Below are 24,964 nucleotides of genomic sequence, written 5' to 3'. Positions count from 1 at the left end.
CAATTCACTTCACAGTAGATTTTCACTATTTACTGCAGACAAAATGGACTATTGCTTTAAGTGCAGGTAGCCTTTTAAGTAGCTTTCATTATTTATAATGTCAAGCCTAGAGTTAATTTGTGCAACATTTTAACAGGGAAGGTAACATTGTAATGAATATCAGTAAATATATGTTGTTAATTGAGTATCCTTGTGCTGCAAGATCAATGTGGATAACAAATTTTTAGACTTCAAAAAAAATTGCTGCAAAAAGCAACATAAATCAATCATGCTATTAGTGCCCATTAATAACAATTTTTTTGCCACTGAACTTAAAAGGTTTCTTTTAAGGCAAGTTTATTGTGTATCCTTTATCACAGTTACATTGGATCCACATTGGATCAAGTGCAATACAGTGGCAAAATACTGCTGGCTCAGACATTTTAAGAGCTAGTTTAAGATTCTTCAAATTAATTTCAGCAAATAGTTTCTTTCATTTAGTTTTTGTTTATTACAGTAATGTCAATGTTTCTAAGCACTTAATTGGTTGTGAAGTGCTTTGACCCAGCTTTCTCTTTCTTTCTGAAGAACTACATTCCACATTCCCTCTTACTTCAAGCTATCCACAGTTTAAGGAGACAGAAATTTAAAGACAGTCAATAACTTCCCTTCAAAGGCTTTTATTTTTATGTAATTTTTTTTCCCCAGTGAATAATATTGAGCTGAGAATGGGGCATCAGTCTAAGAAAAAATCTCTTATTTTTGTTTTCTCAATCCAGGGGAGGTAGTCGGTGATTCTGGTAAATACGCTTGGCTTGTTCTCACCAATGCAGCCCATGGGTCCAAAACTGACCACGCCATGAACTTCCCATTTACCTGAGCTGTTCTGGCAAAGAAGAGGGCCACCAGAGTCTCCCTGAAACACAACAAACTGCAATGAGTCCCAGTACAATACAGTCGTACGCAGTGAATCTCAGAAGCCCATCATTACACAGAGTGAATCCTAGTGACACAGCATCACAATGGATTTCATTGTCTACCATCACATACAGGAAACCCTGTAATATGCCTATGGATGCACCATGATGCATTTTATGAATGAAGTGCTTGTCTTATCCATGACTTTTAATGGGAGCAAGCACAACAGTCCTAATGGTCTTGTAGATTTTGCTTCTATTTCTTATATTTTTACATTCTAGTCATTACAACTAAACATTATCCTCATACTATTTTAGTATGAGAATCAGAATCAGGTTTAAAATCACCGACATATGTTGTGAAATTTGTTAACTTAGTGTCAGCCGTACAATGCGGTACGTCTATTACGGTAGGTATATACATGTATTTTAAATAGTTAAATTAAAAATAGTACAAAAACAAATAATATAAAAAAGTGAGGTGGTGTTCATGGGTTCAATGTCCATTTAGAAATCAGATGGCAGAGGGGAGGAAACTGTTCCTGAATTGCTGAGTGTGTACTTTCAGGCTTCTGTACATCCTTCCTGACAGTGACAATGAGAAGAGTGCATGCCCTGGGTGATAGGGGTCTTTAATAATGGACGCTGCCTTTCTGAGGCACCACTCTTTGAACATGTCTTAGATTCTACAGAGGCTAGTACCCAAGATGGAGCTGATTAACTTAACAACTTTCGTTCCTTAGCTTCTTTCGATCCTGTGCAGTAGCCACCTCCCCCCCGCCATATCAGACAGTGATGTGGCCTGACAGAATGCTCTTTACAGTACATCTGTAGAAGTTCTTTTGAGTGTTTATGTGACAAACTAAATTTCCTCACACTCCTAATGAAATATAGCTGCTGCCTTGCTTTCTTCATCATGGCCTGGTACGGGAACACCAATGTCCTGCATATGACAAGATAGGCAGAACTCAGCATGGATTCCTTAAAAGAAAATCCTGCCTGACAAACCTATTACAATTTTTTGAGGAAATTACCAGTAGGCTAGACAAGGGAGATGCAGTGGATGTTGTATATTTGGATTTTTAGAAGGCCTTTGACAAGGTGCCACACATGAGGCTGCTTAACAAGATAAGAGCCCATGGAATTACAGGAAAGTTACATACGTGGATAGAGCGTTGGCTGATTGGCAGGAAACAGAGAGTGGGAATAAAGGGATCCTATTCTGGTTGGCTGCCGGTTACCAGTGGTGTTCCACAGGGATCAGTGTTGGGGCCGCTTCTTTTCACATTGTACATCAACGATTTGGATTATGGAATAGATGGCTTTGTGGCTAAGTTTGCTGACGATACGAAGATAGGTGGAGGGGTCGGTAGTGCTGAGGAAACGGAGAGTCTGCAGAGAGACTTAGATAGATTGGAAGAGTGGGCAGAGAAGTGGCAAATGAAATACAATGTTGGAAAGTGTATGGTTATGCACTTTGGCAGAAAAAATAAACGGGCAGACTATTATTTAAATGGGGAAAGAATTCAAAGTTCTGAGATGCAACGGGACTTGGGAGTCCTCTATAAGGCGCTGGTGAGACCTCACTTGGAGTACTGTGGGCAGTTTTGGTCTCCTTATTTAAGAAAGGATGTGCTGACGTTGGAGAGGGTACAGAGGAGATTCACTAGAATGATTCTGGGAATGAGAGGGTTAACATATGAGGAACGTTTGTCTGCTCTTGGACTGTATTCCTTGGAGTTTAGAAGAATGAGGGGAGACCTCATAGAAACATTTCGAATGTTAAGAGGCATGGGCAGAGTGGATGTGGCAAAGTTGTTTCCCATGATGGGGGAGTCTAATACAAGAGGGCATGACTTCAGGATTGAAGGGCACCCTTTCAGAACAGAAATGCGAAAAAATTTTTTTAGTCAGAGGGTGGTGAATCTATGGAATTTGTTGCCACGGGCAGCAGTGGAGGCCAAGTCATTGGGTGTATTTAAGGCAGAGATTCATAGGTATCTGAGTAGCCAGAGCATCAAAGGTTATGGTGAGAAGGCGGGGCAGTGGGACTAAATAGGATAAAATGGATCAGCTCATGATAAAATGGCGGAGCAGACTCGATGGGCCGAATGGCCTACTTCTGCTCCTTTGTCTTATGGTCTTATGGTCTTGTATGGAAAAGCCTATAAAAAGTAGTGGATACGGCACTGTCCCTCACAGCTAAAGCATGCCCACTATTGAGCACGTCTACACGGAGCACTGTCCCAGGAATGCAACATCCATCATCAAGGACTCCCTCTATCCAGGCCATGCTCTCTTCTCACTGCTTTCATCAGGAAGAAGATACAGGTGCCTCAGAACCCGCACCACCAGGTTCTGGAACAGTTATTTCCCCTCAACTACCAAGCTCTTGAAACAGAGAGGATAACTTCACTCAACGTCACTGGCCCCATCACTGAACTGTTCCCATAGCCTGTGGACTGACTTTCAAGGAGTTCATCTCACGTTCTTAATATTTATTGTTTATTTATTTATTGTTATTATTGTTGTATTTTTAGTTTTTTTCCTCAGCTCAGACTGGTAAAACCTGAGGTACAGGCATAGCCAGTCACACTAATTTCTCAATTGCTAGGAACTTTTGGATTACTCTAGTGGTGTTTAGTATTGTGGCTTTCTGGAAATTTATGTAAATGTTGTGTAGGACTAATTATTTAATGCTATTGTGTAGAATGATACCAGTTGTAGATATTACTATTCTCTATTGACAATAAATAACTGTTCATATTCCATAGTCTTTCAATTTACTCTTTTAATTCAGCATATTTCTGGTGTTTTCACTTATTGATTTCTGTATGCTATGTGTGTTTGGAATGGCTATATCTATTAAGTAAGTTGTTCTTGAATGCTTATCCTGTATTATTATATCTGGATGGTTATAATGGACTTTCCTATCTGTAATAACAGATTGGTTTAATATGATCTGTGGGACTCTGACACTGAAACTGGATCAGGTTTGTATTTATAGTAAAGTATGCTGTTGTTTTTGAGTTTGTACTTTAAAGCACAGTTTTGGTGAATGATGTTTACCACTTGATTGTGCTTGTGTAAGTAATCAGATTGCATTAAACTGCTGTTGTTTCTGGTTTCTCTTGCCATTTCTGCGTCTAATTTGTTGGTCTTTTGTTATATATTTTTGATTATTATTTGTGTTAACTGCCTGGTCCTGAATTGCCACAAAAAACTCTCTGTTTCTGGGAAGAGGTCTCTTCCATTGGTTAACTTTTCCTTCTATAGTGATAATGTCTTCATTTTTCTGGATTGTGCTTTTATTTAAGTTTAGATGTGTATACTTATCAGATTTGCATTTGCCCATATGACGTGCTGAATCCTGATTTGGTTGATGAAAATATATCCTTTGAAGTTTTATCTGTTTGTTGTTTTAAATTTTTATGTCTGTTATTCCCCTTCCTCCTTCTGTCCTAGGTAGTTTTAATCTAAGTGTGTCCAAATGTACATAGTGTTCTGTAAAATTTGTCATTTTATTTCTTATTTTTCTTTGTAAGTTTTCCAGATTAGTTTTGGACTAAGATATTATGCCAAAATTATTATTATTATTATTTATTTTTACATCTTTCTTTTTGTATTTGCTCAGGTTGTTGTTTTTGCTCATTGCTTGTTGTCCCTCCTGGTGGCTGTGGTCTTTCATTGATTCTATTGTGTTTCTTGTATTTACTGTGATTGCCTGTAAGAAAATGAATCTCAGCATCGTATATGATGACATATATGTACTATGATAATAAATTTACTTTGAACATAATCCACAGCTGCCTATGCACCTCTGACTATCTCAACAGGCATTTCAGAGCACTGAAACGATATTTACCAACAGCCTCTGCAAAACCTTCTGAGTACAATGGCAGAATAAGCAATCTCTCCCGCTGTTAGGCCAACAAACCCAACAGTGATGCCCTGGTTACACTTAGTCCCTTTCATTGATCAGGTCATGTTGTTGGCTTATCAAACACCACTCTCCAGGTACAGGCACCCTGTTCTGAGCAACACACACAAAATGCTGGAGCAACTCAGTAGGCCAGTCAGCATCCAGGGAAAGAGTGCAGTTGACGTTTTGGGCTGAAACCCTTCGGCAGGATTGGAAAAATAAATCTGAGGAGTAGGTTCAAAAGGTGGGGGAAGGGGCGAGAGGGAAAACAAGGTGATAGGTGAAACCTGAAGGGGGAGGGGATGAAGTAAAGAGCTGAGAAGTAAATTGGTAAAAGAGACAGAAGGCCGTGAAAGAAAGAGAAAGGAGAGGAGCACCAGAGGGAGGTGATGGGCAGGCAAGGAGATAAGGTGAGAGAGGGAAGAGGAGATGGGAAATGGTGAAGGAGAGGAGGGGTGGGGTGCATTACTGGAAGTTAGAGAAATCAAATGTTCGTGCATCAGGTTGGAGGCTACCCAGACAAAATATAAGATGTTGCTCCTCCAACCTGAGTGTGGCTTCATCACGATAGTGGAGAAGGCCATGGATAGACATGGGACTGAGAATGGAAGTGGAATTAAAATGGGCAACCATTGGGAGTTCCTGCTTTTTCAGACAGATGGAGGGTAGGTGCTCAGCGAAACAGTCTCCCAATCTACATTGGGTATCACCAATATACAGGAGGCCACACCTGGAGCATTGGACACAGTATATGACCCCAACAGACTCACAGTTGAAGTGTTTAGAGCCCTGAATGGTAGTGAGGGAAGAGGTGTAGGGGCAGGTGTAACACTGGTCCACTTGCAAGGATAAGTGCCAGGAGGGAGATCAGTGGGGAGGGACAAATGGACAAGGGAGTCACTTGGGGAGCGATCCCTACAGAAAGCAGAAAGTGGGGGGGGGGAGATGTGCTTGGTGGTGGGGTCCTGTTGGAGATGACAGAAGTTTCAGAGAATTATGTGCTGGATACAGAGGCTGGTGGGGTCGTAGGAGAGGACAAGAGGAACCCTATCCCTGGTAGAGTGGTGGGAGAATGGGGTAAGAACAGATGTGTGTGAAATGGAAGAGATGTGGTTGAGGGCAGCACTGATGGAGGAAGGGAAGCCCCTTTCTTTGAAGAAGGAGGACATCTCCTTAGCTCTGGAATGAAAAGCCTCATCCTGAGGGCAGAGGCAGAGGAATTGAGGGGATGGCGCTTTTACAAGTAACAGGGTGGGAAGAGGTATAGTCCAGGTTGCTGTGAGAATCCATGGGTTCATAATAGACATCAGTGGATAAGCCGTCTCCAGAGATAGAGACAGTGAGATGGAGAAAGGGGAGGGAGGTGCTGGAAGTAGACCAGGTAAATTTGAGGGCAGGGTGGAAATTGGAGGTGAAGTTGATGTAAGTTGACGTGTTCAGCATGAGTGCAGGAAACGGCACTAATGCAGTCATAGATGTAGCGAAGGAAAAGTGTGGGACTGTCACCAGTGTGGGCTTGGCACATAGGCTGTTCCACATAGCTGTGGCCCACGTGAGTGCCCATGGCTACACCTTTTGTTTGAAGGAAGTGAGAGGAGCTAAAGGAGAAACTATTTTGAGTGAGGACAAGTTCTGCTAGGCAGAGGAGAGTAGTGGGGGAGGAGAACTGGTTAGGTCTTGTGTCTAGAAAAAAGTGAAGAGCTTTGAGGCCTTCCTGGTGGGGGATGGAGGTGTAGAGGGACTGGACATCCCTAGTAAAAATAATACAATGAGGGCCAAGGGACCTGAAATCATTGAGAAGATCCAGAGCATGTGAAGTGTCATGGATGTAAGTAGGAAGGGACTGAACCGGGAGTTTCTGAGCTTGGTCACAGAAAGAGATTACCACCGGACAGAGGAAAGGGAATATCTCAGTGCTTTCCTGCAGATACACAACATACCCACTACTGTGAGTATTCTGGCCTCTGACTGCTCAGAATGACAAGAACAACTTAATACTCCATTGAGAGCCTTGTGTCCATTTGTTGGGAGCACATAGAAATTCAGCATAAAAGCAGATAAAATTCACCAACTCCCAAGCTGCCCATCTGCCCACCCTATCAATCACCTCCTACCCTGTCTATATAGAGCAGAATTTGTGGATCCCACATTGACATCGACCACCCCAGAGTGTGCAGAGCTGGAATTACCCTTGTTCCTGAGGAACTACCTACAAATAAGAAGAGGACTTATTAGATGGCAATCAAAGACTGTGGGCATACAGATAATACAGAAAGGGTTCCCATGGACTCAGGGCTCATTTTAGACAGAAACGATCTCTGCAAAATATTTTTGTCATAGAGTCATAGAAAAGTACAGCAGAGAAACAGGCCCTTCAGCCCTTCTAGTCCATCCAAACCATTTAAATTGCCACTCCAGGACCTGCACCAGTACCATATCCTTCCATCCATGTACCTATCCAAACTTCTCTTAAACATTGAAATTGAGCTCATGTGCAGCACCTGTGCTGGCAGCTTGTTCCACACTTTCATGACCATCTGAATGAAGAAGTTTCCCCTCATGTTCCCTTTAAACTTTTTGCCTTTCACCCTTAACCCATGACCTCTGATTGTAGTTTCACCCAACTCAGTGGAAAAGGCCTGCTTGCATTTACCCTATCTATACGCTCATAATTTTATATACACTATCAAATCTCCACTCAATTTTCTATGTTCCAAGGAATAAAGTCCTAGCCTGTGAAATGTGTCCTTCATATGAAAGTTCATATTAAATGTACATTTCTGATCTATTTAAAAGGATGATACAAGGGTACAGAGGAGAAGCTGATGAGGGGAATAGGTGCTGTTAACCTCCAACCAGATCCTTTCCAAGTACCTGACAAGCGGCAGGAGACCCCTCTATATCTCTCAAGCCAGCACAAATCATTGTGCTACGCACTCGATCCCCCCAGAACTTCTTCATTTTGCAGGTCTGATGATCAATGATTGGCATTCTGGCTTGGTTCAGCACTTCAGATAAAATGACATTTTCCTTTTGTACTGTAAAGAAAAGAAAAGAGCAAGGCAGACTTGAGTGGTCAAATACCACACTACTGCTTATTCCTGGAGTGTCAGGTAAGGCTTGCTTCCTCATTTCACAGGGTGCTGATGTGGAAATCAATATTTAGCCTTGGTCAGGATGTGGGCTTAAGTCCCCTTGCCTGAGCACGTATTTGAGACCAACGTTCTAGAATTATACTTTGCTGCAGAGTCTTCAAATTGAAACCCCAAATTCCTTTTCAGAAGAAAATGGGCAATTAATGGTCAATCCTTATGTTTTGGTTCCCAATTACCATTTCTTTACAAACTCTGTCCATCATTCTTTGGCTGCACAGCCCATCAGCTCATCAAACTGTAGGAAGAATGATTATATTTTAATAATTTTCTTTTTGAATTGTAGAAAATTAGGTTTATGTTAATATGTCTTCCAAAGACAAAACTGAAAGAAAGAATATTGTCAAATAATGTGAAACCTTTGAAGGACCTCAAAATCAACTTGTAGTGGATGATTTTTCTTCTCAAGCAAATTAACTTATGGAAATAGTAGAAAGGAAAAACATTGAGTGGTGTAACAAACTTCATCATTACTGTGATAATGCTACTTTATTTAGTTCATCTCCCACAAAGCCAGCCACCCCATTCTCTGAAAGAAACAAAATTAACTGGGAAAAATAATTTCATGAATTTCTTTTCCGACTCACTAGGCAGATTCTGGAAAACCATGAGGATATGGGGACTCATTCCCTCCCCTTCCTGTTTTGCATTTGAAAATATGTTTGAGAAGCAGATGAATTGTTTCTTGTTGTCACCAATTCATTCTTTAAATCTCATCTTACCTCTTATTGCACCCCATCCTGTGGCCCAACATGGCTGACCAGACTGTAGTCGGGTGTCTTTCTTGGGCATACAAGCATATCGGATATAGTTGTTTTGTGAAATGGCCACTGCTGACCTGACCAAGGCAATGTCATTGTCAATTTCACTGTGGCGCGGGTAGTAAAAGCGCTCGTGTCTGTAAATTCTTTTCACACGATAGATCTTCTCGGTTCGTTCTGAATGATTCAGGTTGTGTTTACCAAGTACAATGCGCCAATTAGCTGTATCCACTGCTTTCCTTTTCCCTCTGGAATGGACAAAGGTTTGGGTCAAGAGTTAAATTTCAAGGATCATAAGGCCATAAGACATAAGAGCAGAATTAGGCTATTTGGCCCGTTGAGCTTGCTCCACCATTTCATGGCCGATCTTTTTTTTTCCCCTCTTCAGCCCTACTCCCCGGCCTTCTCCCTTTGATGCTGTGGCCCATCAAGAACCTATCAATCTCTGCCATAAATACACCCAATGACGGGGCCTTCACAGATGCCTGTGATAATAAATTCCACAAATTCACCACCACCTGGCTAAAGAAACTTGTCTGCATCTGTTTTAAATGGATGCCCCTCTATCCAGAGGCTGTGCCCTCATGTCTTAGACTTCCCCACCAAGGGAAACATCCTTTCCACATCCACTCTGTCTAGGCCTTTCAACATTCAAAAGGTTTCAATGAGATTCCCCCTCATCCTTCTAAATTCCAGCGAGTACAGGCCCTGAACTGTCAAGCTTACCTCATATGATAACCCTTTCATTCTCGGAATCATCCTTGTGAACCGCCTCTGAACACTGTCCAATACCAGCATCTTTTCTTAGATAAGGAGCACTAAACTGTTCACAGTACTCAAGGTGAGGCCTCACCAGTGTCTTATAAAGCCTCAGCATCACATCCCTGCTTTTATATTTTAGACCTCTTGAAATGAATGCTAACATTGCATTTGCCTTCCTCACCACTGACTCAACCTACAAGTTAACCTTGAGGGTATTTTGCCCAAGGATTCCCAAGTCCCTTTGCATCTCAGATTTTCAGATTTTCTCCCCGTTTAGAATACAATCTGCACATTTACTTCTTCTACCAAAGTGCATGGCCATGCATTTTCCAACATTGTATTTCATTTGCCACTTTCTTGCCCATTCTCCTAATCTGTCTAAGTCATTCTGCAGCCTTCTTGTTTCCTCTACACTTCCTGCCCCTCCACCAATCTTCATATCATCTGCAAACCTGGCAACAAAGCCATCTATTTGATCATTTAAATCATTAATATACAGCATCAAAAGAAATGGTCCCAACACTGACCCCTGCGGAACACTACTCATGACTGGCAACCAACCAGAAAAGTATCCTTTTATTCCCACTCATTGCCTCCTACCAATCAACCAATGCTGTATTCATGCTAGTAACTTTCCTGTAATATCATGGGCTCTTAACTTGGTAAGCAACCTTATGTGTGGCAACACACACAAAAAATGCTGGTGAATATAGCAGGCCAGGCAGCATCTATAGGAAGAGGTGCCATCGACGTTTTGGACCGAGACCCTTCGTCAGGACTAACTGAAAGAAGAGACAGAGATTTGAAAGTGGGGGGGGAGGGGGAGATCGGAAATGATAGGAGAAGACAGGAGGGGGAGGGATGGAGCTAAGAGCTGGAAAGTTGATTGGCAAAAGGGATACGAGGCTGGAGAAGGAAGAGATATAATGGGACGGGAGGCCCAGTGGATGGGCAAGGAGTTACAGTGAGAGGGACAGAGGGAGAACAGAAAGAGAAAAATAATAAATAAATAAATAAATAAATAAAGGATGGAGTTTGAAGGGGAGGTGGGACATTAACGGAAGTTAGAGAAGTCGATGTTCATGCCATCAGGTTGGAGGCTACCCAGACGGAATATAAGGTGTTGTTCTTCCAACCTGAGTGTGGCTTCATCTTGACAGTAGAGGAGGCCGTGGATAGATGTACAGTACCAGAATGGGAATGAGATGTGGAATTAAAATGTGTTACCACTGGGAGATCCTGCTTTCTCTGGCGGACAGAGCGTAGGTGTTCAGCAAAACGATCTCCCAGTCCGCGTTGGGTCTCGCCAATATATAGGAGGCCACATCGGGAGCACCGGACGCAGTATATCACCCCAGCCAACTCACAGGTGAAGTGATGCCTCACCTGGAAGGACTGTCTGGGGCCCTGAATGGTGGTGAGGGAGGAAGTGTAAGGGCATGTGTAGCACTTGTTCCGCAAACAAAGATAAGTGCCGGGAGGGAGATTGGTGGGAAGGGATGGGGGGGACCAATGGACAAGGGAATCGCGTAGGGAGCGATCCCTGCGGAAAGCGGGGGGGGGCGGGGAGGGAAAGATGTGCTTGGTGGTGGGATCCCGTTGGAGGTGGTGGAAGTTACGGAGAATTATATGTTGGACCCAGAGGCTAGTGAGGTGGTAGGTGAGGACAAGGGGAACCCTATTCCTAGTGGGGTGGCGGGAGGATGGGGTGAGAGCAGATGTGTGTGAAATGGGAGAGATGCGTTTGAGAGCAGAGTTGATGGTGGAGGAAGGGAAGCCCCTTTCTTTAAAAAAGGAGGACATCTCCTTCGTCCTGGAATGAAAAGCCTTGTCCTGAGAGCAGATGTGGCGGAGACGGAGGAATTGCGAGAAGGGGATGGCATTTTCGCAAGAGACAGGGTGGGAAGAGGAATAATCCAGGTAGCTGTGAGAGTCAGTAGGCTTATAGTAGACATCAGTAGATAAGCTGTCTCCAGAGATAGAGACAGAAAGATTAAGGAAGGGGAAGAAGGTGTTGGAAATGGACCAGGTAAACTTGAGGGCAGGGTGAAAATTGGAGGCAAAGTTAATAAAGTCAACGAGCTCAGCATGAGTGCAGGAAGCATCATCAATGCAGTCGTCGATGTAGCGAAGGAAAAGTGGGGGACAGATACCGGTATAGACTTGGAACATGGATTGTTCCACAAAGCCAACAAAAAGGCAGGCATAGCTGGGACCCATACGGTTGCCCATAGCTACACCTTTAGTTTGGAGGAAGTGGGAGGAGCCAAAGGAAAAATTATTAGGAGTAAGGACTAATTCCACTAGACAGAGGAGAGTGGTGATAGAAGGGAACTGGTTAGGTCTGGAATAGAAAAAGAAGTGGAGAGCTTTGAGACTTTCCTGGTGGGGGATGGAGGTATATAGGGACTGGACATCCATGGTGAAAATAATGCAGTGGGGGCCAGGGAACTTAAAATCATTGAAAATATTCAGAGTGTGAGAAGTGTCACAAACATAGGTGGGAAGGGATTGAACAAGGGGGGATAAAACAGTGTCGAGGTATGCAGAAATGAGTTCAGTGGGGCAGGAACAAGCTGAGACAATGGGTCTACCTGGACAGGCAGGTTTGTGGATCTTGGGTAGGAGGTAGAAACGGGAAGTGCGGGGTGTGGGAACTATAAGATTGGTGGCAGTGGATGGGAGAGCCCCTGAGCTGATAAAGTTGGTGATGGTGTGAGAGACAATGGCCTGGTGCTCCTTAGTGGGGTCATGATCGAGGGGTAAATAAGAGGAGGTATCCGCGAGTTGTCGCTGTGCCTCGGCAAGGTAGAGGTCAGTACGCCAGACTACAACAGCACCCCCCTTATGGATGGGTTTTATAGTAAGGTTAGGATTAGTGCGGAGGGAGTGGAGAGCAGAGCGTTTGTGTTCTACACCACCTTCCCTTCTCACTCCCATATGAGGTATGTGTATTATTCTCTTCTTTGTAAGTGGTCCAATCATATCTTATTTAACCTTTGTGGATCCAAGATACTACTTTGGTTTTGGCATCACCCACTTCAGTGCCTCAGTGAAGTCCACATTTTTTGAGGACTCAAAATCTTGTCCTGGATTCCATGCATCTTAAGAATAAGAGAATTCCCAAGGGAGCTGCTGCCCTGGACATGCCCCTAGCTAAGTGCAAAGCTTAATGTCTTTTTCTATCGCTGGCTTTGTATGGGATAGATCCAAAGATACAAGTGGCCAAGTTTTTACCTATGCCCTCCTGCCTGACTCAGTAATGCAGGCAAACCTCCCCACCTCTTTTTATGGTATGTTATTCATACACCTTGCCTCAAACCATTGCTTACTTTTGAAAGCAGTGTGCTGCAGTCAGGATCCAGTGGCTGTGAATGAGTGTTCCTCCACATATGTGGCTGTAGGACTTACTCCCCCGAGGACGCTCCTAGTAAGAGAGAAGAACTTGTAACTACAGCAAGAAATGATAGCCAAGTATGTTCTGTTTAATCACAAGTAATAGTTACCTCACACATGCCAGACAATGACCATCGTCAAGAAAGAGCCTAACCTGGGAATGAAAGGGTTAACCTATGGGGAGAGTTTGATGGTTCTGGGTCTGTACTCACTAGAGGTTAGAATAATGAAGGGAGAATCTCATTGAAACCTATGAAATTTTGAAAAGCCTAGGTAGAGTGGTCATGGAGAGGATGTTTCCTACAGTAGGGGAGTCTAGCACCAGAGGGCATGGTCTCGGAATACAAGGATGTCCCCATTTAGAAAACAGATGAGGAGGAACTTCTTTAAACAGACAGTGATAAATCTGTGGAATTTTTTGTCATAGATGGCTGTGGAGGCCAAGTCATTGGGTATATTTAGTGTGGAGGTTGATTGGTTCTTCATTAGTAAGGACATCAAAGGTAATGGGGAGAAGGGGTAGGAGAATGAGGTTAAGAGGGATAATACAGTAAATCAGCCGTGATAGAATGGTGGAGCAGACTCAGTAGGCTAAATCATCTAATTCTGCTCCTATGCCTTATGGTATTGTTTTACTTCTGACATTCAGTTGCATTTCTGTAACTAGGACCCCACCAATAACATCCTTGGGAATACTAATGGAATTAACTATATAATATCACAGCGACAAAAACAGTTCAGATTCGGAGTTACTTCCTCCAAGTCTCTCACTTACAGACTTCATTTGATTAACAGTTGATTTTTAGAAAGGATAACAAGAAATATCAATAAGGGGAGAGTATTTGATGTAGCATACAAGAATTTTAGCAAAGCATTTGATAAAGGTCCCACAAAGCAGAAGTAAAAGCCCATCACAAACAAGAGAAAATCTTCAGATGCTGAAAACCCAAAGCAGCACTCACAAAATGCTGGAGGAACTCAGTAGGCCAGGCAGCATCTATGGAAAAGAGTAAACAATTGTTGTTTCAAGGGGAGACCCTTTATCAGGACTGGAAATGAAGGGGAGAAGTCAGAGTAAAAAGGTGGGGAGGAAGCAGCACACAGCGGTAGGTGAAACTGGGAGAGAGAAGGGACTGAAATAAAGAGCTGGGGAGTTGATAGGTGAAAGAGATAAAGGGCTGGAGGCAGGGGAATCTGATAGTAGACGACTGAAGGCTATGGAAGAAAGGAAAGGGGAAGGAGCACCAGAGGGAGGTGATGGGCAAGTCAGGAGAGAAGGTGAGAGAAGTAAACAGGAATGGGCAATGGTGAAGGGGGGGGGAGGGTGGCAAGTTCAAAAAATCAATTGTCATGCCATCAGGTTGGAGGCTACCCAGACGGAATGTAAGGTATTCCTCCTCCAACTTGAGTGTGGCCTCATCATTGCAGTAGAGGAGGCCATGGACTGACATATTGGAATGGGAATGGGAAATGGAATTGAAATGGGTGGCTACACGGAGATCCCACTTTTTCTGGTGGACAGAGCATAGGTGTTCGGCAAAGCAGTCTTCCAATCTACGTCGGGTCTCACCAATATACAGGAGACCACACTGGGAGCACTGGATACAGTAGATGACCCTAACAGACTCTCAGGAGAAGTGTTGCCTCACCTGGAAGGACTGTTTGGGACCCTGAATAGTAGTGAAGGAAGAGGTGCAGGGGCAGGTGTGGCATTTGTTCCGCTTGCAAGGAGATCGGTGGGGAGGGACGACTGGACAAGGGAGTCACATAGGGAGTGATCCCTGCGGAAAGCGGGAGGGTGGGAGATGTGCTTGATGGTGGGATCCCATTGGAGACGGTGGAAGGTACGGAGAATTATGTGCTGGATGCATAGGGTGGGAGGTGAGGACAAGAGGAATTCTATCCCTGGTGTGGCGGTGGGAGAATGGAGTGAGAGCAGACGTTTATGAAATGGAGGAGATGCAGGTGAGGGCAGCGTTGATGTTGGAGGAAGGGAAGCCCCTTTCTTTGAAGGAGGAGGACATCTCATTAGTTTTGGAACGAAAAGCCTCATCCTGAGAGCAGATGTGTTGGAGACAGAGGAACTGAGAGAAAGAGATAGCGCTTTTACAAGTGACAGAGTGGAAAGAGGTATCGTCCAGGTAGCTGTGAGAATAAGTGGGTTTATAAAAGGTATCAGTAGATAGACTGTCTCCAGAGATGGAGACAGAGAGATCGAGAAAGGGGAGGGAGGTGTCAGAAATGGACCAAGTAAATTTGAGGACAGGATGGAAGGTGGATAAAAGCCCATGATATAAGCAAAGTGGTAGTTTGATTTAAGATTGTCTCAGTGGCAGAAAGCAATGTTTAAAGTTGATGGGCGTTTTCCCAGGTGTGGTGGAGTGTCACAAGGTTCAGTATTAGACACTTTGCTTTATTGTACACAGAAATACTTTTAATTTAAGTGTAAGGGGTGAAGTTAAGAAATTTGTTCATGGTACCAAAAGTGGCAGGGTGGTTGAAGTTCTAGCACATGGGAAAATGGATGATTTGTTCAAGTTGTTACAAAGTGGCAAATACAATTTTATCATGGTGTGCACTGGCAAAGCCTGAACCCAGGTGCAGAGGAATGACAGACTCCCATGTAGAGATGGAAGCAAGAATTTATACATAGGAATTCCAACAGAACATGGTTGCTTGAGCAAGTGATACTGTGAGACCAATCCTTCTCCAAAACAAGGACCTTGCTATAAGCGCTAATCAGGAGTCCACTTTAAATAATCACAGAACAAGGAGAACCTGTGCCAGTCAAAATAAACTTGACAAGATTAAACAGAAAGGGCTTAATGACTCTAGTTAAGACAACAATAAACAAATATAGCTACTCTATAGTTAGCTGCATAGGCCTGAAGGGCTCATGACAGAATTTAATCTGAAAGAGTGTCAGAGTGGCAATGGAAGAGTGGGGTTCTGTACAGGAGATGAAAGTGGCATTAACCTGAAGTTCATTTTTGAACCATAGAGAACTGATGGGCCAAATGGTCTCCTTTAGTACTGTCAATTTCAATAATCTATAATGCACGAGTCAAGAATGTGACTAGATACTCTTCACCTGCCTAGATGAATGCGCCATGGGAGAAGATCAACACTACTTGAAACAGAAAGCTTTCCTGATAGGTATCCTATCCACTACACCAAGCATTGATTCCTTCCGCTATCTGTACACCATGGCTGCACTATGTACCATTTGCATAATATACTGCTGTTAGGTGACTAAGCTGTTCAGACAACATACCTGTGACATGTACCACAAGAAGAAAGGTAGCATGTGTGTTGAAACCCCACTATGTACATTACGCTCCATATCACATAGCTTACTGACCTGGATATATAATGCTGCCCATTCATTGTCACTATGTCTAAACCTAGAGCTCCTCACCAAGCAGCATTGTGGGAATAACTTAATAGGATGACTTGCTATCATTTTCTCAAGGTCTATTGGAAAATGATATTAATTGCTGACTTTGTCACCAATGCGCAGAAATTGTTCAGTAAAATAATTTTAAGAAGTAGACTTTACAGACTAGAGCTCAACTTGATCTTTGAAGGATGAGTGGAAATAGAAGAGGTAAAATGAGTTTTCTTTACCTGCTCATCTAGAAACAGGAGCAATTAAGACTTTCATTTTGATTTCAGACATGCATTTTTAACACGTAAGCAATATAACTACGCTTTTATGGAGTATTTGTTTATTGAGAGTAGGTGTCTAATCATGTCAAGGATGTGATTTGCCTTCCCATATTTTCAGTTAAACTGTAATTAGTAAATAAAAGCCAACTGTGAATAGAATTGCTCCCACTGTAAAAAAATAATTATATTTTAACTGGTGGAAAAATAGTAAGTTCCGGTCAAGTTCCCCTCCACACCACCACCACCCCCTTCCCAGATTCTCTACATTCACACTTACGTTCTTAGGACCTCAGACAACAACCAGACCATAAATTGTACCACTCCCTCCGGTAATTGGTGAGTTAGTATCACATAGAATTGTGATAAAGGGTGCCCCCAGAGAGCAATGGCTGCTGGAAATATTTTTGTGGGTTCAGAAGAATATTATTGCTATTGCATCCTAACAAGTACAAGAAAAAAATACTTACTATTGTCTTTTCAAGGGTTCTTGTGAGCATAACACCCTTTCTGAGCAATGCAACCCAAACATTGCATCAGGGTTTCAGAAACCAAACTTGTATGCCTTATTGGTATACTGTGCAGAGACTTCTAGGATTGAGTAGAAATAGAGATGGATTCATCCACAGCTAGAAAGAGGTGGTTCATAGAGAGCTGCAGTTTTCTTCACTGTGAGTGTATTCTTGTGTAACCAAGCTTGATCTTGAGGTGCAGCAGTAGATAAAGCTTTCTGTATGTTCTTCCTCTCCCTTTGTGTCATAGTCAATAGCTGTTACATAATTACTCCCAATTTATGTCATTTATAGTTATTCTGCTATTCATTTTTGTGATTTTTATGAGATTATAAGGTCATCTTAGGATTTAAGATGCAAATGTGATACAGATATTTAAGAGGCATATGAATGTGCAGAAATAGGAAGCATATGGACATTGTGTAGGCAAAGGGATTAATGTAGTTGACATTTGCTACCAATGTAATTAGTTCAGCATAACATTGCGGGCAGAAGTGCCTGTTCCTCTGGTCTACTGTTGTGTGTTCTATCTCACAGTAAAGAGTTAATTTTGTGCCATTTAGCGGTAAGAGCACATATTTATATCTTGGATATTTATTGAGAACTAGGACCAGAAATACAAGTTTCCAAAAGAATAGAGAAGAACATTGAGGACCTTTGATAATCAAAGGAGGAATCAGCAAGAAGTACGACAATTCATGATATTCGGGCACTTGTGTAGCATGGATTGAAGACTGGTCTGTTGAAGACAGAGAATGAGAATAAATAGGTCTTTTTCAGGCTTGAAGGATGTAAATAGTGGAGTACCCCAAGGACCAGTTCTTGGCACTCAGTTAATTATGATTTATATTAATGACCTGGAGGAGGAGAGACATGTTGTGATGAGGATATTGGGACTTTGCAGCAGGATATACTCTCAGTGGCTACTTTATTAGGTACATCTGTACACCTGCTCAATAATGCAAATATCTAATCAGCCAATAATGTGGCAGCAACTCAATGCATAAAAGCATCTAGACCTGGTCAAGAGGTTCAGCTGTTGTCCAGACAAAACATCAGAATGGGAGAAGAAACGTGATCAAGTTACTTTCACTGTGGAATGATTGTTGGTACCAGATGGGGTGGTTTGAGTATCTCAGAAACGGCTGATCTCTTGGAATTTTCACACACAGGTGTCTAGAGTTTACAGAGAATGGTGTGAAAAACAAAAAAAAAATCCAGTGAGTGGCAATTTTGTGGGCAAAAATTCCTTGTTAATGAGAGAGGTCAGAGGAGAATGGTCTGACTAGTTCAAGCTGACAGGAAGGTAACAGTAACTCAAATAGTCACACATTACGTGCAGAAGGGCATCACTGAATGCACAATATGTTAGACCTTGAAGTGGATGGACTATAGCAGCAGAAGACCAGTGGCCATTTTATTATGTAGAGTTAGTCTTGCGAGACCATGGATCTGCGCCTGGAAAGTCTTCACTCTCCAGGGCGCGGGCCTGGGCCAGGTTGTATGGAAGACCAGCAGTTGCCCATGCTGCAAGTTTCCCCTCTCCACGACACCAGTGTTGTCCAAGGGAAGGGCATTAGGACCCATACAGCTTGGCACTAGTGTCGTCGCAGAGCAATGTGTGATTAAGTGCCTTGCTCGAGGACACAACACGTTAACCTCGGCTGGGGCTCGAACTCACGACCTTCAGGTCACTAGTCCAATGCCTTAACCACTTGGCCACGTGCCCACACTATTATGTAGAGGAGGTTCCAAATAAAGTGATGAATGATCATAGATAGGCTGAGTGAGTAGGTGAAAACTTGACAAATTGAGTATAATGCAAACATGAGGAAATCTGCAGATGCTGGAAATTCAAGCAACACACATCAAAGTTGCTGGTGAATGCAGCAGGCCGGGCAGCATCTCTAGGAAGAGGTACAGTGGATGTTTCGGGCCAAGACCCTTTGTCAGGACTAACTGAAAGAAGAGCTAGTAAGAGATTTGAAAGTGGGAGGGGGAGGGGGAGATCCAAAATGATAGGAGACGACAGGAGGGGGGGGGGATGGAGCCAAGAGCTGGACAGTTGATTGGCAGAAGGGATATGAGAGGATCATGGGACAGGAGGCCGAGGGAGAAATAAAAAGGAGAGGGGGGAAAACCCAGAGGATGGGCAAGGGGTATAGTGAGAGGGACAGAGGGAGAAAAAGGAGAGAGAGAAAAAGAATGTGTGTATATAAATAATAACGAATGGGGTACGAGGAGGAGGTGGGGCATTAGCGGAAGTTTGAGAAGTCAACATTGACTTCTCAAACTTTCGCTAATGCCCCACCTCCCCCCATACCCCATCCATCCATTATTTATTTATATACACACATTCTTTTTCTCTCTCTCCTTTTTCTCCCTCTGTCCCTCTCACTATACCCCTTGCCCATCCTCTGGGTTCCCCCCCTCTTTTTCTCCCTAGGCCTCCTGTCCCATGATCCTCTCATATCCCTTTTGCCAATCAACTGTCCAGCTCTTGGCTCCATCCCTCCCCCTCCTGTCGTCTCCTATCATTTTGGATCTCCCCCTCCCCCTCCCACTTTCAAATCGCTTACTAGCTCTTCTTTTAGTTAGTCCTGACAAAGGGTCTCGGCCCAAAACGTCGACTGTACCTCTTCCTAGAGATGCTGCCTGGCCTGCTGCATTCACCAGCAACTTTGATGTGTGTAAATTGAGTATAATGTTTGTCAGGTAAAAATCCAAAAGCAGACAATTATCTAAATGGAGAAAGACTGTAGATGAGCAAAGCATGGAGGGGTTTAAGTATTCTTACACATGAACAGCAAAAGGTTAACAGGAAGCTGCAACAAATTTTGAGGAAGGCAAATGGTATATTGGCCTTTATTATAAGAGATCTAAAGTTTAGAAATAGAGAAGTATTTGCAGTAATTGTACAAGGTGTTAGGGAGTGGCATAGCTGATAGAGCTGCTGCCTCACAGCTCCAGATACCCAGCTTGAAACCTGAGCCCCGATACTCTATATGTTGAGTTTGCACTTCTCCTTGTGCTACTTCAGTTTCCTCCCTACATTCTAAAGATGTGCTGGCTGCGAAGCTGATTGATCATTCTAAGTTGTGTCTAGTGGAGTAGAGTTAATGGAAATAAATCACAGGGAAAGTAACCGGGGGTGTGGAATTGCTTTGTGAGCTGACATAGACTCAATGGGCTGAATGACCTCCTTCTATGTCATAAAGACATACAGGTGCTGATGAGGCCAGATCTTGAGTATTGTACAAAGTTTAGGTACCCCTATTTAAGAAAGGAAAAACTGATATTTATGATGACCTGAAAGAGATTAACTAGACTAATTATTGGGAAGAAAAGGTTGTCCTATATGAATAGATAAAAAAGTTAGATCTTTATTATTTGTGTTTAGAAGAATGATGGGGGATCTTATTGAAATAGATCCTTAAGGAGCATTAAATTGTAGATGTTAAAATGTTTGCACAAGTGGAATAACCTCTAATGAGGGGATATGGTAACAAGATAAAGTGCAGTAATTTAAAGCTGCAGTGATTATAAATTTCTTCTCACAGAAGGCTTTGAATTCTGCACCTGGAGTGTTGGGAAGCTAGGTTATGGGATATTTAAAGAGGAAGCAGATACATATTTAAAACCTCAGGGGATTGAGGACTACAGAGAACTGGAACAGAAAGGGGGAATGAGGCCGGGGTAAAATCAGCCATAATCACCTTGAATAGAGGAGCAGATTTGAGAGGCTAAGTGGCCTATTCCTGCTCATATTTTCTTATGAGATTGCACAACTTTATTTCATCCATGACTTCGAAGATCAAATCTGCACTTTTTATTCCCTGCTTATGTTGCAAGTTTCTTTTCAAATATGTTTATTTTTCATCCGTCTAATCCCTGTTTAGTCCAATAGTATTTCTTAAGGGAACTAAAGGAAGCTTTCCAAATTATGTAAGAGTTTTCTGAGGTGCCTCTTTCTACTAACTGGTACAGTGGAAATAGAGGACTACATTCTAATTTGTCATCAACAAAGAAAAATCAAATGCTTTCAGATGCAGAATTTATAACAACTTTTAAAAAGGTTTAATACTTGAAAAAAGGAAAATGGGAGAATATTACGAACTCATTGGGGACCTGACCATTATGACTCCTGTTGCAAAAGATTCCATATCCATCCATCGCCACAACTCGTTGTTTACCTGTAGGGAGACCTGCCATGGCCAGGAATGTGGACGTGCTTCATTCCCAGATATAATCCTTCCAGCTACATTTGGCAAGAACTGTGGGATGCCACAATCCTCTGGCCAGTCTGAAAACCCAATAAATGTAGGTATTAGCAAGACATCCTCTCAATACATGGACATCTGAAAACACACACTATCACTGAATTGATCTGTGTAATCTGTGCCAAACTGGAAAGATTGAACAGGCCAGGACTCTTCTAGATAGTGAAAGGCCAAGAAGAGACAGGTGGAAGACTTGACATTGTGAAATGGTTTGGTAGGATGAACAAAGGTAAGAGAATTCTATCTTGCAGGATTCCAAAGCTCTGGCCAAAAGGGCAAAGCAGGCACTAATCAATCCAATAGTGAACTTAGAGAGAATTAAGTGTCCAGGCTTTGGTAATTATGTTGAACTCAATGTCTCATTGAATAGTTGAGATGGCTAGACTGGTGACATTGAAGGAGAAGTTGAATATACATTTGAGAGAGAAAGAATTAGAAAGTCAATAGGATTCGATAAATAGAGTAGGCGGAAAGACATATGGAGCATAAACTCTAGCATGTATCATATGTACCAAATTGATGTTGACTCTAAGTAATTCTCTGCACAGTAGTATAGCTAGTAGAGTTACTGCCTCAGCGCTCCAGCAGCCCAGATTTGATCCTGACCACAAGTGCCTTCTGTGTGGATTTTGTATGCTCTACCTGTGACCACATTGCTTCCTCTGGATTCCTCCCACATCCTAAAAACATGGTAGCTGTTACCTTAATTGGCCCCAGTAAATTGTCCCCAGGTATATTCACGAGTGTTACACTTTGGGGTTGGGAGAGGAGTTGATGGGAATGTGAGAAACATCAATTGGGTTACAGTAGGATTAGAGTAATTGGTTTCTTGTTGGTTGGTATCTCCTCATCTTATTCTGCTGTAACCTACAACATATTCTCTCTCACATATACAAAAATTTCTCTTTTTAAAGTTTTTTCTCCACTTTTCTATAGTAACAGGCAAATTATAGCACCCGGTTTAAAAACTAATCAGGTTTTCTAAGATGTGTGAAGAAACCAGAACACTTGAAGGAAACCTGTATTGTCACGGGAGGACAAATAAACTCTGTCACACAGACATCAGCTGAGGTCAGAATTGAACCAGGGTCCTTGGAGCTGTGCAGAAGCTGTAACACGTACATTCAGTACTTGATTACTGATTCACATTAGCATTGTTTAGTTAGAAAATGATTTTCAACCTTTTTTCAATGAGAAGACAATTTCACTGCTCTTACCTAGAAATCCAACTTTTTGCTGAAGACCATTCCCAAAATAAAATGCATGACTTATCATTAGTACAAGGACAATCAAAGGCTCACTCTGATCCAACATGTTCAGCAACCATCCATCGCATAATTCTAAATATCCCCGCCTTTGCTCAATAATTTATATAAGCGCAGAGCACACAGAAACTTTCATGTGACTCCATTGACACCATTGTGCCAGGATTAGCCTGTTCTACTTTACAACAACCAAACATGAAATAGAATGGGCCCAGATATTTCTGTGTGGCCTTTGCACCTGCTTGTCAGCCATTCCTACAGTGAATCAGTAGTTTCAGTGATGTTTTGACCGACCATGCACAAACAGCTGGGTCAGTGACTGTGTATTGTATTCGAGAAGGAATTAGACAGATTAGGAGAATAGACAAAGAAGTGGGAGATGGAATATAATACAGGGAATTGCATGGTCATTCATTTTGGTAGAAGGAATAAAGATGTGAACTTTGTGGTAAATGGAGAGAAAATTCAAAAGTCAGAGGTGCAGAGGGACTTAGGAATCTGCATGCAGGATTCCCTAAAGGTTAACGTGCAGGTTGAGTCAGTGATATGGAAGGCAATGCAATGTCAGCATTCGTTTCAAGAGGACTAGAATATAAGAGCAAGGATATGATGCTGAGGCTTTATAAGGCATTGGTCAGACTGCACTTGGAGTATTGTGAGTGTTTTTGAGTCCCTTATCTAAGAAAAGATGTGCTGGTATTGGAGAAGGTCCAGAAGAAGTTCATGAGAATGAATCTGGGAATCAAACGGTTAACATATAAGAAGTGCTTGATGAGTCTGGGTCTGTACTTGCTGGAGTTTAGAAGAATGAGGGGGGGAACCTCATTGAAACTTATGGAATACTGAAAGGCCTAGATAGATTGGATGTGGAGAGAATGTTTCCTATGGTGGGAGTCTAGGACCAGAGGCCACAGCCTCAGAATATAGAGACTTCCATTTAGAACAGAGATGAGGAGGAATTTCTTTAGCCAGGGGATGGTGCATCTGTGGAATTCTTTGCCACAGATGGCTGTGAAGGCCAAGTCATTGAGTATATTTAAAGTGGAGGTTGATAGAATCTTGCTTAGTCGGGGCATTAAAGGTTACGGGAAGAAGGCTGTAAGAACAAAAGAAATAGAAGATGGAATAATCCACTCAGCCTCATATGCATGCTTCACCTTTCAATGAACTCATGATGATTTACCTCAGTGAGACTTTACCCCCACTATATCCATATCCCATGATTTCCTTCAAATCCAAAAACCTTTAGATCTCTAATGACTCTATGATTCTCTAAAACTCAGCAAATGAATCACCTCATATTTAGCGGGCAGATGCAGCAAGTAGTTAAGAGGAAAAGTAGCACATTGGATTTTATTGCAAAGGTGTTGAGTTTAGAAATAGGAAGCCTTATTACTGTTATGTAAAGGTGTTGATGAGGTACTATACACAGTTTCGATGTCCTTCACTATAAATGGATATAGTAACATTGGAGCAGTCTAAAAGAAGTTCACCCGGCTGACTCCTGGAATGAGAAGATCATCCTATCAAGGGTTCAGGTTTGGTTTGTATTCTTTGGAACTTACAAGAATGCATGGTGACCTAACACAAAAGATACGGAGGAGTATGACAGGATAGATCTTGAGAAATTTTCATTAGTGAGAGATCTAAAATGAGGGGAAATTGCAAGATAGGGAGCTGGTTCATTTAAAACTGAAGTACATAGAGGGTGGAGAAAGTTCAAAGTATTTAAATGGATACTTTTGCTAAATTTCAAGGATTTGAATGTATAACTTATATAAATTTGATATAAATTGTAAACAATTGAGGCCATAGTACCTTTTGCTGCTGCACAACCTGCTTATCTGTTGAGCAATCTCAATCATGCCAGTTCATTATCCCTAATAAAGTGTGCTCCAGTTTTGTTTAATTATCTTTCATCGGGCTCCTTTTTGAAGGTTTTCTGAAAGTTGAAATGTACCACTTAAATTTATTTGCCATTACGTATACTGAAGAAGAAGAAGAAAGCCCTTAACTCCGCGTGGAGTCATCGGGACGCTGTCAGGACGGCATTTTTTTAGCAGGCATTCTTATTTTTAAGAGGCCCAGTTGCTAGCTCAGTGCTCAACCCAGCACAGATGGAAAGCGTGCAAGGGAGCCGGCCGGATTCGAACACGGGAGCCTTCGCTCTGAAGTCCGGCACTGATGCCACTACGCCACCAACCAGCAATGTATACTGTTAGATCCAAATAACTTCTACAAATCACAACTGGTTTGCCAAAAACATATTCCTTTTCTATTCCTAATCCCATTATTTTCTAAGTGCCTGGTTACAATTTCCTTCATAATAGATTATGGATGTCAGAAATGAAC

The 24,964-nt window shown here is 42.4% G+C and overlaps 1 protein-coding gene across 1 annotated transcript; it reads right to left on the bottom strand.

The window, feature by feature from the left end:
- Window positions 1-715: 715 nt before the first annotated feature.
- LOC140212253 (chymotrypsin-C) lies at window positions 716-22,661 on the bottom strand. Its single transcript, XM_072282972.1, has 6 exons — window positions 22,565-22,661; window positions 21,261-21,370; window positions 12,826-12,920; window positions 8,693-8,979; window positions 7,693-7,856; window positions 716-895 (listed from the first exon to the last, which is right to left on the bottom strand). The coding sequence occupies exons 1-6, from the start codon at window positions 22,659-22,661 to the stop codon at window positions 716-718; spliced, it is 933 nt and encodes a 310-aa protein (XP_072139073.1).
- Between the last annotated feature and the right edge of the window lie 2,303 nt (window positions 22,662-24,964).

Source organism: Mobula birostris, chromosome 18, assembly GCF_030028105.1.
Source record: "Mobula birostris isolate sMobBir1 chromosome 18, sMobBir1.hap1, whole genome shotgun sequence".
NCBI classification, from domain to species: domain Eukaryota; kingdom Metazoa; phylum Chordata; class Chondrichthyes; order Myliobatiformes; family Myliobatidae; genus Mobula; species Mobula birostris.
This window is presented reverse-complemented; position numbering and strand designations above follow the sequence as displayed.